Source organism: Ostrinia furnacalis, unplaced genomic scaffold, assembly GCF_004193835.3.
Source record: "Ostrinia furnacalis isolate ACB-3 unplaced genomic scaffold, ASM419383v2 OfSCF6699, whole genome shotgun sequence".
In the NCBI taxonomy this organism is placed as follows: domain Eukaryota; kingdom Metazoa; phylum Arthropoda; class Insecta; order Lepidoptera; family Crambidae; genus Ostrinia; species Ostrinia furnacalis.
In genome coordinates, this window is record NW_021136938.1 from 294,684 (window position 1) to 306,249 (window position 11,566).

An 11,566-nucleotide genomic window follows, 5' to 3' on the forward strand; every position below is an offset into this window, starting at 1 on the left:
TATTTCAAATCTCTTCAACGGCGATGAGTGAGCGGAGATCGGTGACCGGCGTTGAAGCGAGACGGCAGCATACGTCTTCACGGGTGTGCGAGTGACGCAGACATATTGTGACGGCCGCAGCACGCATGCGCCAACCATTCGGTCACGTTCAGACAGGTCGGGGCTGGTCCAATTCATAGGCGGGAGCGGATCGCTCCGAAATCTAAGGCGGTGGTCCAAGTTAGGAATGTGGCGGATGGCCGCCACAAGTTAACCCAAAAAAAAGATAAAAAAATTGAAAGCCTACTAGGTCATAAAATTTGAAAAAATCACAAAATTAACGATAACTTCTAAACTACGAAAAATCGTAGAACATACATGGGGGTGAAATCAATAGGTCTAGTCTTCACCTATCACCTGCCTTCGGCTTGACACCTTACGAGAAACACCCTGTATATAGATAATAAATAAAAAATACTTGAAATATATATTGTTATAGGTAGTTATAGACGTTTCCCGTCGTGTGACGCCATATCGCCAGCGGCAAACTTAAAGCGAACGGATAGTACTACATAATACAGGGTGTTGATTTCAATCCTCGCCATATTTTGAGAGTTGATTAAGTAGCTTATACTGATCAAAAAATTTACTTCGAAAAAAATTTAAAATGTACTTTAACTTTAGTTAATCAAAGAAAAATACCTATTTACACTACCTACTTTACGTGGATACCTTCTATAGGCTATCCGACATGATAAGCGAGCAATCCGCGTAGCTCGATGGTGCCGCAGTGTAAACATATTGTATTATTGCGAGCCACAGTACAGTTGATGTCGCACGGAAAATATTCGCTAAAAATTTCACTTTCGTTTGTATTTTTTTTTATTTTTGGTGAATAATACGTTTATATAAGTCATAGATCACCTAAATAAATATGGCGAGTATTGAAATCAACACCCTGTATATTTGTAAAACAGTTCAAATTACAATCGAATTGTAACTATTGTTATCTTCTTCTTGACGACAACAAACTTATACAGTGTCAGCCCAAAACTCCGCTACAAGAGTGGCGTACTATGTTATTAGGTACGTGATCCGACATTCTAATACGGCTGTAGCAGTTAAAGTTCCTACTTGATTACTTTTGTTATACTTTTCGCCTGTTAAATAAAACAGGCGGAGATTTTGATTCACTGAAACCAAGACAAATGAACGCTTAAACTAAAAATAGATGTACATTTTTTTTTTTACTTTTTAATTTTTTTTGTTTCGTATTGTGAACATAAGTGCAGATTGAACGCTGGAAGCTGTAGGTATTGTGAAAATCACCTCACATAATTTATAAATTCATTTATTTATTGTAATGTATCGTATTAGTAATTGCAAGTAGGATGTAATTAATATCCCATGATAAACTGGAATTTAACTCTGAATAACAAAAGACATGTTGACACCACCAATCAATGAGGGTTTTCACGATTGAAAAATCCGCCAGATGGCAATACGTAGACGCGAGGTCCAAATGCTGCGTGATTGGTGGATTTTGACATATCTGTCAATGTCATGTCAAAAATAACCAATCATGCAGCATTTGGACCTCGCGTCTACATATTGCCATCCTGCGGATTTTTCATTGACGTACTTTTTAAAACTGTCAAAACGAAACTCTCCAAAGATTTTATATGGAATTACAAGCAAGTGACGTCAGTTTTTTTTTATTACAATGCGGCCAAAAATCGTAATTTACAGGTACATAATTTAAAATCAATTAAGTTTTTAAGACCAGAATGAAGTGTCTTTTTAGAAAAGTTGTGATTTCGAATTATTGGGGAAGGGTGTCAAATTGTTGACCTCTAATAATGGTAGTAGCGGAGTTGAATTCCTGATATAGTAAGTAGTATTCTGGTTGCAGTGCCGCGAGTTGCCGCCGGAGCCGCAGGTGCTGGCGGGGCCGCGCGGGGCGGGCGGGGCGGAGGCGCCGGCGCGCGCGCACCTCGTGCACGACCTCGCGCACCTGCCCGACCACGGGTAACCACACATTCACCACTGTTATTTGATTTTCACTTGCAAGAATTGGACAAATGTATGGAGGCTGGAAACATTGAATTTTCAGATAGTTCCAGTTTATTCTGTAACCTATTTATTGGTACCATTTGAAAGAGCTCGTGAAGCACTTTCAGGATCAGTAACCAGTTTTTCGATATCTTGTATAGTTTAGAAATAATCGAGTGTAATCACTTGAGGTTTCCACCCTGTATAGTTAAATGAATGTTGATGCTTGACCAACACGTCCATCACAAAACGCACCTTAGCATTTATCCTTGGTTGTTTACCAGCATTAGCAGTTTCGGTATAAATAATGTGCTCATCAACTCTATGTTAAAAAATAGTTTACCCACCTAATTTCGCCCATTTTCACCATCAATCCCTAATTTTTAAGTGACCCCTACGGTAACACATAACAGGAATTTTGTTTTCATAGGGGGTCACTTAAAAATTAGGGATTAATGGTGAAAAGGGCCATAAATATCACAAAGCATACGACGTACTCGTCGCTCAGAGCCTCGTGTGGTTGCAGCCAGGAGAAGCCGATCAACCTGGAGCGCGCGGAGCAGCTGCTGGCGGCGCCGGCCTGCGCCCCCGATATCCCGGCCTTCGCCCCCGTGCACGCCGTGGTGAGTGCCCAAGTTGCTTCATCTAATGCAGTGGTTCTTAACCGGTGGTCCGCGGACCACTGGTGGTCCCTGGAAGCTTTCCAAGTGCTCCGCGAAGACATCGTAATAAACAAGTGACGTGACGTGATGAGTCGAGTCAACACAACGCAAACGGCGCACAGTGGGCGAGAAATCGACCTCCCCTTTCATAGGATTTTGAAAAAAATATAAGTGGTCCCTGACAAGACAGAAATTTGGTAAAATGGTCACTCGTAACTTAAAGGTTAAGAACCACTGATCTAATGATATACAGGGTGTCCCAGAATGGGTGAATCAAACTGCTAGGGGAGGTAGCTCTACTAATGTACTGTCCCTAAAAAATATGAAAAAAATTAAGCGCAAAGGACGCAAAAAAATGTTTTTTTGAAAAAGTGAAAATAAATCAGCTTTGCCTAAATATCTGGCTATAATTGCTGCGTTTGGAGTTTATTTGTACTTTTTTCTTACTAATAATAATTGTAGATGATCGCTTCATTTATCTGTAAACAAACTTTTGAAAATATAGATTTCTAATTTAGAGCACTTTATTTAAAAAAAATCCGTACTATTTATTTTTTTATTACGTTCTTATTTTTTTAGGGATAAGTACATTAGTAGAGCTACCTCCTCTAGCAGTTTGATTCACCCATTCTGGGACACCCTGTATTTAATATTGTATTGGCAACACAAGAAACCATAACATGCGTGTGAATATTTCAGTTTCTTTAAGCTGTATGTTTGTTACAGGTGTCGGATTTGAACGTTGATGCAAAACTTTTCATTCCACCATACGATAGATATAGGAAATATCGTTCTTTGGCACAGGTACGACTCCGTGTTTCGCTTAAGTTGCTTTATAGCGTCTTTGGTAAATATACTATGAATTCGTTCCCGCGTTCTTGGCAATAATCGTAGCATTCACATTTAAAATGTGTTTTCCATCTAATTTGTGTGTTAAAGTACTCGAAATTATGTTCACAGATTGAGGAGTTAAAAGAATTCAAAGAAAAGGAAGCAAAAATTGCGGCCATCAGCAAAGACAACGAGCTGATCAAGTCCGAGGTGCTGGACAAGCTCAAGCAGGCGTCGCGCGCGCCCACGCCACCCGCTCCCGCGCCCGCGCCCGCTCCCGCTCCCGCGCCCGCGCCCGCCGCCGCTGACGCCGACGACGCCAAGAAGACGCAGAGGAAGCGCAAGATCTCCGACAAGGTGAGCCCAGTGCGGCGGTTGCCCGCGGGGGACAGTTATCTTCAGCTAGCTTTTTAACTACAAACCCATCTATACTCCATGCAATGACTCATCTTTAACTCATAAAATCGACATATTCAATCAGTAAAATTTGATTAACCAACTTATTCAAATTTCAGGTTAGACAAATGGCAATGCCAGATTTTGTATAGAAGGTGGCCTTTTTTTTCGCGCGGTCGTCTACAAACCTTATTTTTTTATTACAAAATAGTGTAATAAACCAAACTTACTACGACATGTATATCTCTAAATTCAGTCTGAACTGAGTTACGAGCATTAGAAGTTTGATGATTTTACATACTAGATTTGCTTTCTGCGCGCAAGTTTTGTAAGAAATTGCAACAAAATAGTGTAAACAACATTGTATGTGTAAACAAACCATCCATCATAGGCTCCAGCCATCAGTGTGGAGCAGAATCAGCGCAATAAAAAAACGTCACTATTTTGTTGCAATTTGATTGAGTCATGGTGCCAGTAAGTGAACAATGTGTTAAGTTGGTCTTCCGTCCGCAGGAGCGCAAGGAGGCGGCGCCGGCGCCGCCCGGGCCGACGCTGGAGCAGCCGGCGCCCGCGCGCGCGCCCGCCAAATCCAAGAGCGTCAAGATGGCCGCCGAACCTCCCAATCTCAAAAATGTAATTTACAAGAATGTAAATTACAGGAAGTTTTACGACGCGGAAAAATCGCGCAAGCAACCCAAAATGAAATTTAAGAAGCATAAATAGTTTTTTTAAGCGAAACGACGGAATATATTATCGTATATACTTTTTACTTATAAATTGTTTTTTATTTACCCTAGTGAAGACCGAAACCAAATTTTCGATCTTCCATTAACTAACATTTTCGACTTCTTGATACTCGGGCCCGTCTTAGCATCTAAGTTTCAACACTCGTAACTGTGCCCGTAGGTTTAAAGTCTAGGTTTGGTTATGAGTTACAAGCGTCTTTTGATAATACAGGCCTAAACGTGTGGTTGTTTATCGAATAATGTTGTTGAAAGCTGAAATCAAACATGGATTGGCCCGTTAGTGTGTGCGTTTGTTACATTTGCCTGACTAACATTTCACTCGGTTGAAGGATTTTATTTTGGCGTTTATTCCATATAATTATTATCTACTTTATTTATGCATTAGCTTGTCACGTGGTAAATACAGGTGGTAAGAATAATACAATAAAAGTACCCTTGCACACAAAACCCTGTGGTATATAATAATAGATTGATGTCAAGAGACTGGCGTTGAAAAGACAAAGTGGTAATTTTTTATTGAATATAGACTATATTTAGTATTCCAGGGAACAATCCCAAGTGCCAGTAATGGTCGATCCACCAAGGACACGGGTAAACACAGAACGATCGAACTTCCATATTATTCCCACGACAACTTTGACCAGATTTGATTTATGTAAATAGCTTTGGAATAAAAATGATCAACAGAGACACAACTTGCAAACGCACGACTAACGTCCGTTATTTATTTTTATCTTCCTGTCTAGTCATTATGTTTAGTTGTACAATGGCTTATAGTTTATTTTTTTTATTGAGGACAACCAACAAGACAGACACAAGTACAAGCAAAGGGGTTTACATTAAGTTGGTTGGGTTTAGTTTCCTAAAGGTGCTGATAAACTTGAGCATTTACTTGTAATGAGCATTTGAGCGAATGTTACATCAAAGAAAAATATTTGTTAATCAAACAATTATAATAATAATAATAATAATAATAAATGATTCTTTATTCAAGTAACCATGACTCAGTTTGTTAGTAACAATTGCACTTAAAAACTATGTTAGTTGAAACAAGATGTAAAATAAATTGAATTTAGATTTAGATTTAGAATCGTATCGTTCGTAATCGTATTAGAATCGTCCCACCCGCGATACTGACAGGGGGCGCCACCGTCAATTCCGGATCGCTGGTTCCAATTTTTGCCACGTTGGAAAACACTGAAATGTCATTTGCAGGAGGACGCTGCTATCAATGCCGGGTTATTATAATTCTGATATTGATGTTTCAAAATCTTTCACCTATACGATGTTATGGTGCGTTGAAGTTCTGCGTGACGTCACAAAGTACTGCACTCCTTGACGTCAAGGACTTTTAAGGCTGGCGCGCTTTATCTTTTTAAAATTTTATTATTTTGAAAAAGTAAAATACGTGTCGAGTATTTTTTGATTAGTTAACTGACGGATTAATTCAAGGGCGTCCACTGGTGAACTGAATTTATACAAACAGATTTCTAATACTAAGTAAATAAACAAGATGTGTAAATAAAATATTTTTATAATTTTATCAGCAAAAATTGCATCATTTTGTACTTATTATTAATTGAGCCGTTCCACACTCCGGCTCGAGAGCATCCGAGTTAATGGCACCAGTCGAAGCGCGACGTACATGTCAGAAACTCCAGCGGTCGCGAGAGCAGCGACTATTCCGACATATCCTCGGAGACGTCCTCCCTGATTTTGATTTTGTTTTTGACGGCGCGGCGGCCGGCGTAGCCCGAGTCGTTGCGCTCCTTGAGCACGCCCTTGCCCTCCGCCGCCTTGGGGCGCGCGCGCACGCGGAACTTCTTGCGCGGCGGCTCCTCGTCGCGCGGCTTCTTGCGGGGCGCGCGCGGCGGCGCCGGGCTGCGCGGCTCGGGCTCCGGCTCCGCCTCGCGCTTCAGCGCGCTCTTGAACGTCTGCCCCCGCGTCGGCTCGTGCAGCGAGAACGTGATCCGGTCGTGGTGGATCTGCGCAAGCAATTCATTCGGTCTCATGAGACAATTACGGTATTAATTAAGTACTGTAAGGCCCAGAACAGACGGTGAAACGCAACTGCAACGAAACTGCAACTTTCTGATGATTCTAATTAATGAAACTGAAAGTTTCAAACTGGTCGCGTCATGTGTGGTCTCTCAACGGACGCTATGGCAGAAACTTACATACAACTCAAAAGTAACTAAAAGTTGCAGTTTCGTTGCAGTTGCGTTTCACCGTCTGTTCTGGGCCTAAAAGTAGGAAACTTGAAAGAAATCGACGGCAAGACGTTAAGAATATGTAAGGGACAAATAAATTCACGTTGAGCTATGAATCGGTGTAACAAGAGCGGACGGTATACTGACCCTGTACTCGACGGTGAGGTAGCACTCCTCCTCGTCCTCGCAGACGAGCGAGTTGACGTCGGCGGGCTTGGCCACGCCCGCGGGCCGGCGCCCCACGCGCAGGAAGCGCCACAGCGAGCGGATGCGCGGCCCGCACGCGCGCACCATCTCGCTCACCTGTGTACAGCAGGATATCAATGTTATTCATTCGCCTGCACGTGTGTGAACCGGCATCGACGAGCCCGGCGGGGCGGGACGCACCTTCATCTGCTCGGCGCCGTCGCAGGAGCCGGCGGCGCGCGGCTCCACGCCGAAGGGGTTGATGCAGGCGCGGTCCTCGGGCAGCAGCGAGTCGATCTGGAACGCGCACTTCGGCAGCGCGTCGGTCCGTTCCTGAAATTACACTATATTAGATACCGTTCACCCTTATTCAATTCAATTGACATTAGGCTGCTACTTTATATCACATGAGAGAAAATTGTAGTTAAATCGCAAGCAGTTATTGTTTGCATTGCTTTGTTGATTTTACTTGGAAAAATGCCTCTACTTGGCACATTGTTAGAAATTCAAAATGGCGGGTGTTCGACGTGGCATGTTTGCACTATAGCGACTGGAATTTAGTTTTAAGGCGTAAGAAGCATGTATGTGGCTCACCCATCCGATTTCGTCGCAGCGCTTGGGCTCGTCGTAGCAGATGTAGTAGTTGGTGGCCTTGGAGCCGTCCGTGCGCTTCTCCGTGGACCAGGTGTACCAGTTCTCGCCGAACTTGAACATGCTGTTGATGTGGCTCTGGCGGTAGATGAGCGGGAAGATCATCTCGTTGGGGTGCAGCGCGCGCGGGCGGTCGGCGGCGGCGGCGGCGGGGGCGGCGGCGGCGGCGGGCGCGGGCGCGGCGTCGTCGTCGCGCGCCTTGAGGAAGGGCAGCAGCGTGGGCGCGGCGCGCTCGTCGTCGTCGGCGCGCGACTCGTCCTGCTCGGAGTGCATGACCACCTTCACCTTGACGGCGGCGCCCAGGCCCAGCAGGCAGCACAGCAGCGCGGTCCGCATGGCGACTGATGCCGGGCCGCGGCGCGCGCGCCCTATATCGGCGGCGCAGGAAGCGATAAGCCTGTTTACAAACACGCGCACAAAGAGCGCTGTCGTCGTTTTGCGCGCCGCAGCTGCGAGGGACGCGGACGCAAATAAAACTCGTTCGTATAGATTATTGCTTTTATTCGGGTACAAAGATGTAGAGTACAAAATAAAAATACTGCATTTGGTATCGACCTTTCCGTAGAACTTTGATTATGAAAATTAAGCATTTCGACAAATACATGATTTACATCTATTAAAATAAAATTAAAGCATAAGGTTTTAACTCTAGACTAATTATTATTCTTTATCTATAATTCTATATAGAAATTGTATAATCGTATAGTACAAATAAAAAAGCGAGTGAAGTTTGGACCATTGTTAGGAATTTAAGTTTTCCATAGTGCTCAATATATGATACATCAGCCGTAAGAATTCATATTTACAATCATAAATTTCCTTCTAGAGTGATTTCGTCGTAGCATTAAGGGTAAGAATAGCATCACTAAGGCAGAGAGGGTGTTTTATTGTACATTACGTTAGTGCCTAATATTATCACTAAGGGGAGCCCGCAGGTTCGCCTACTTACAAGTAATTAGACCTCTGTATATTCGATTAGCCTAGGACATTGGTTCCTCAGGGCGCGGCCGCTGCGCTCCGGCGGCGGGCCGGCGGCGGCGGGCCGGCGGGCGGCGGGCCGGCGGCGGCGGCGGGCGCGCGCCCTCTTGCAACTAAACGCGCGCTTACACCTACTGTGCTTACATTACCGGCTCCGCCCGACCGGAGCCTACGCTACAAGCTTTCATCCAGACGTATCCTACAGAACAAATAAATACAGCGGCGGCGGCGCGCGCCCTGGGCCTGGTGCGCGACTGTCCCGGGCGCGCGTCGCTCCCGGCGATAAAAATATATTCGTCAACACATAACAGTATAAATCTTCAAGAGTCAATACGGCCGCGACGGAGGGGCGCCGCCATAAACATATCTATACATTGGTTCTGTATTGTCGCGTGGGCGCACTCCGCCGCGGGCCCTACAAAATATAAGCTTTGTAAACAGTAAGAACTAATTCGTTGAAACAATAGGGGTCACTCGTCCGACGCCTCAGCATCATCGGAATCACATTGCTCTCGAGAGTGGGCTCTAGTATGATATGTTTATTCATAACTCAGTCGAATTTCAATCTTTTGTGGGGAGTGAAACGGTGCGGTGCTGAGGCGTCGCACGAGCGCGCCGCCCGACGCGCGGTCGTCGCGGCGCGTCGAGGTAGAGGGTACGCTAATCACCGATTGGGACAGAAGTAGCTCTACGGGTCATGGAAAGCAGCAGTCGTGCCGAAGAAGCGGCCAGTCTACGCATGAAGAGTGTTGCTCCGTCAACGCGCACACATAACAAATTTTCGATTAACTACACGTTAATTAAGATAAAGCTACAAAATACAAGTTTTCAATTTGGTCAGAAATACATAGCCTATCTCTAAAGAGCACGACAGAACGAGACAGACAGCTGCAGCAACAGATCGCCGAGGCAGCGTTAAGTACCGGCGCCGGGGCGCGGTGCGCACTCTCGCTGCGGAAAATAGATAACTTCTCAACTACGATATACTTCTAATAGAATTTATTCGATCCAGACGCAACTATCCCTAACAACTTACTCATAAATCCTTAATTTATTAGACTCATGAAATGTGTTTATGAAAATAAATGACTATTAAGATCGGTAAGTTCGCCAGAGGGCGCTCACGCAGGCGGTAACTTGTAAATTACACAAAATACATGATTGACTATCTATTAGTTTATGGTTTACAGCTTTAGTACAGAGTGTAAATGTGCCCTTGATGAAGCCTGGAACGACGTATCCTGTTCGTTCGTGAAACCAATTTTTACTAACGAGAATTACCTATTATCGGTGGGAAATTATTATTGAAAAATCCATAAAATGTTTAGTTGATTCAGAAACCATTTTGATAAACACAACAAAGTTCATAATTATACGAGCATGTATAATTCGTACAATCTCTATTTAGTTTGGATTTACAGAATGCATTGAATGAAAATGCCGATCAAAATATATATGCTATACACTTATATAAATTGTGTTACTTCAGAGATACTAACCAAGAAATTATGTATCGAACGTAAAACGTTGAACATTATATGACTTAGTAGTATTTTTTGAGTATATTTATGATGTAAAAATGGTTCTAATTTTAGGGGAAAACGAGGTATCCGGCTTCGTTCGTAGTTCGTACATTTACACGCGTCAGGAGGCGCCTGCTACCGGCGCTGCGCGGGCGCCGCTCGCGGCTGTCGTCGCGCGCATTCCACAATTACCTACTCTAAAAAATATCAAACTGAATTGTGTAAAATTGTGTATAAAAAGTCAGTCTTTTTGTGACGTTTCGAATCATAAACGTAACTCACGAATGTAAAATCAGAAATAAAATATCACAGATGAACAAAAAGCCAAGATTCAAAAACTTAATCCGATCAACTGTGGGTGACGCGGGACGCGGGCGGGGGGCTCCGAGGGCGACCTCACGCGATACGGAACATTTTTCTACCTTATACAAATCTTAGTAGCCTGTGAAATATGGAAACCGTTTAATCGATTCTTTTGGTTTTATTCTAAGTATTTTCTGAAAAATTTGTCTCAGCAGGTTGCTCGTGGAGCCCTCCGTTATGTCGTACACACATTGCCCGCATTGCGAGGCGTCGATCTTCAACCCGTATCAGATGAATTGTTCAGCGGCGGTGAGTAATTAACTTGTAGGAGCGGAAGACATGAAGGTTGCGGGTGCACAGCCACACTTACACTTACAATAGAGAGGTTACACTAGGCGTACAATTGGTTACTTATGTCGGGGCGAAGACCGACCACGAGCGCGCCGAGTTCACGAGCCTCTGCGGGCCAATGTGTCTTTGTGCGTGCCGAGCCTGCTCTACGACATAGCCTCTTACATAAATAATTTAAATAACTCAAACTTCATTTTTTCAAGAATATACATCCTAAATTAAGGTCAATCATATGTTGATAGTGTTTAACATTGCTTTTGTGTTGCAATACCCATATGACTAAGTACTTTTATTGTTCGGCCCAGCCGCTCAGGGCGACGGAACCGAGGTATTTCGAGTACGTTTACAATGTGATTATTCCGGCGACGTCCGTAACGCAGTTTCATAAGGACTACACACTGTTCCTGGAGTGATCGAATAACAAATACAAGGGACTCGCTTATCAATTTGCCAGTGATTTTTCAATTATTATAGACACCAATACTTAGTCGTGAATACAAGAAAATTATTCTATGCGGTATATGTTCTAAACTTAATCACGTGACTGCGGTTTAACGGTTAAGATATCGTGTTACACGGGCAACAGTGTTCGTCGCTTATCTGCGGGCCGGTCGCGGGTGTTGGTGGGGGTGGTGCGACGGGCGACAGCGGTCGCACACGGCGGCGAGCGCGCTGCGGGCGCGGGGCGGGGGCGGCGC

General features: G+C 44.1%; 2 protein-coding genes across 2 annotated transcripts; one reads left to right on the top strand and one right to left on the bottom strand.

The window, feature by feature from the left end:
* Positions 1 to 1,055: 1,055 nt before the first annotated feature.
* Positions 1,056 to 4,697, top strand: LOC114362718 (brain acid soluble protein 1 homolog). The gene is made up of 6 exons (XM_028318232.1): positions 1,056 to 1,065; positions 1,875 to 2,007; positions 2,558 to 2,654; positions 3,420 to 3,497; positions 3,654 to 3,881; positions 4,434 to 4,697. The coding sequence occupies exons 1-6, from the start codon at positions 1,056 to 1,058 to the stop codon at positions 4,641 to 4,643; spliced, it is 756 nt and encodes a 251-aa protein (XP_028174033.1). The 3' UTR covers positions 4,644 to 4,697.
* Positions 4,698 to 6,182: 1,485 nt separating this feature from the next.
* LOC114362731 (uncharacterized) lies at positions 6,183 to 11,554 on the bottom strand. The gene is made up of 4 exons (XM_028318251.1): positions 7,657 to 11,554; positions 7,264 to 7,395; positions 7,024 to 7,179; positions 6,183 to 6,651 (listed from the first exon to the last, which is right to left on the bottom strand). The coding sequence occupies exons 1-4, from the start codon at positions 8,047 to 8,049 to the stop codon at positions 6,346 to 6,348; spliced, it is 987 nt and encodes a 328-aa protein (XP_028174052.1). The 5' UTR covers positions 8,050 to 11,554; the 3' UTR covers positions 6,183 to 6,345.
* Between the last annotated feature and the right edge of the window lie 12 nt (positions 11,555 to 11,566).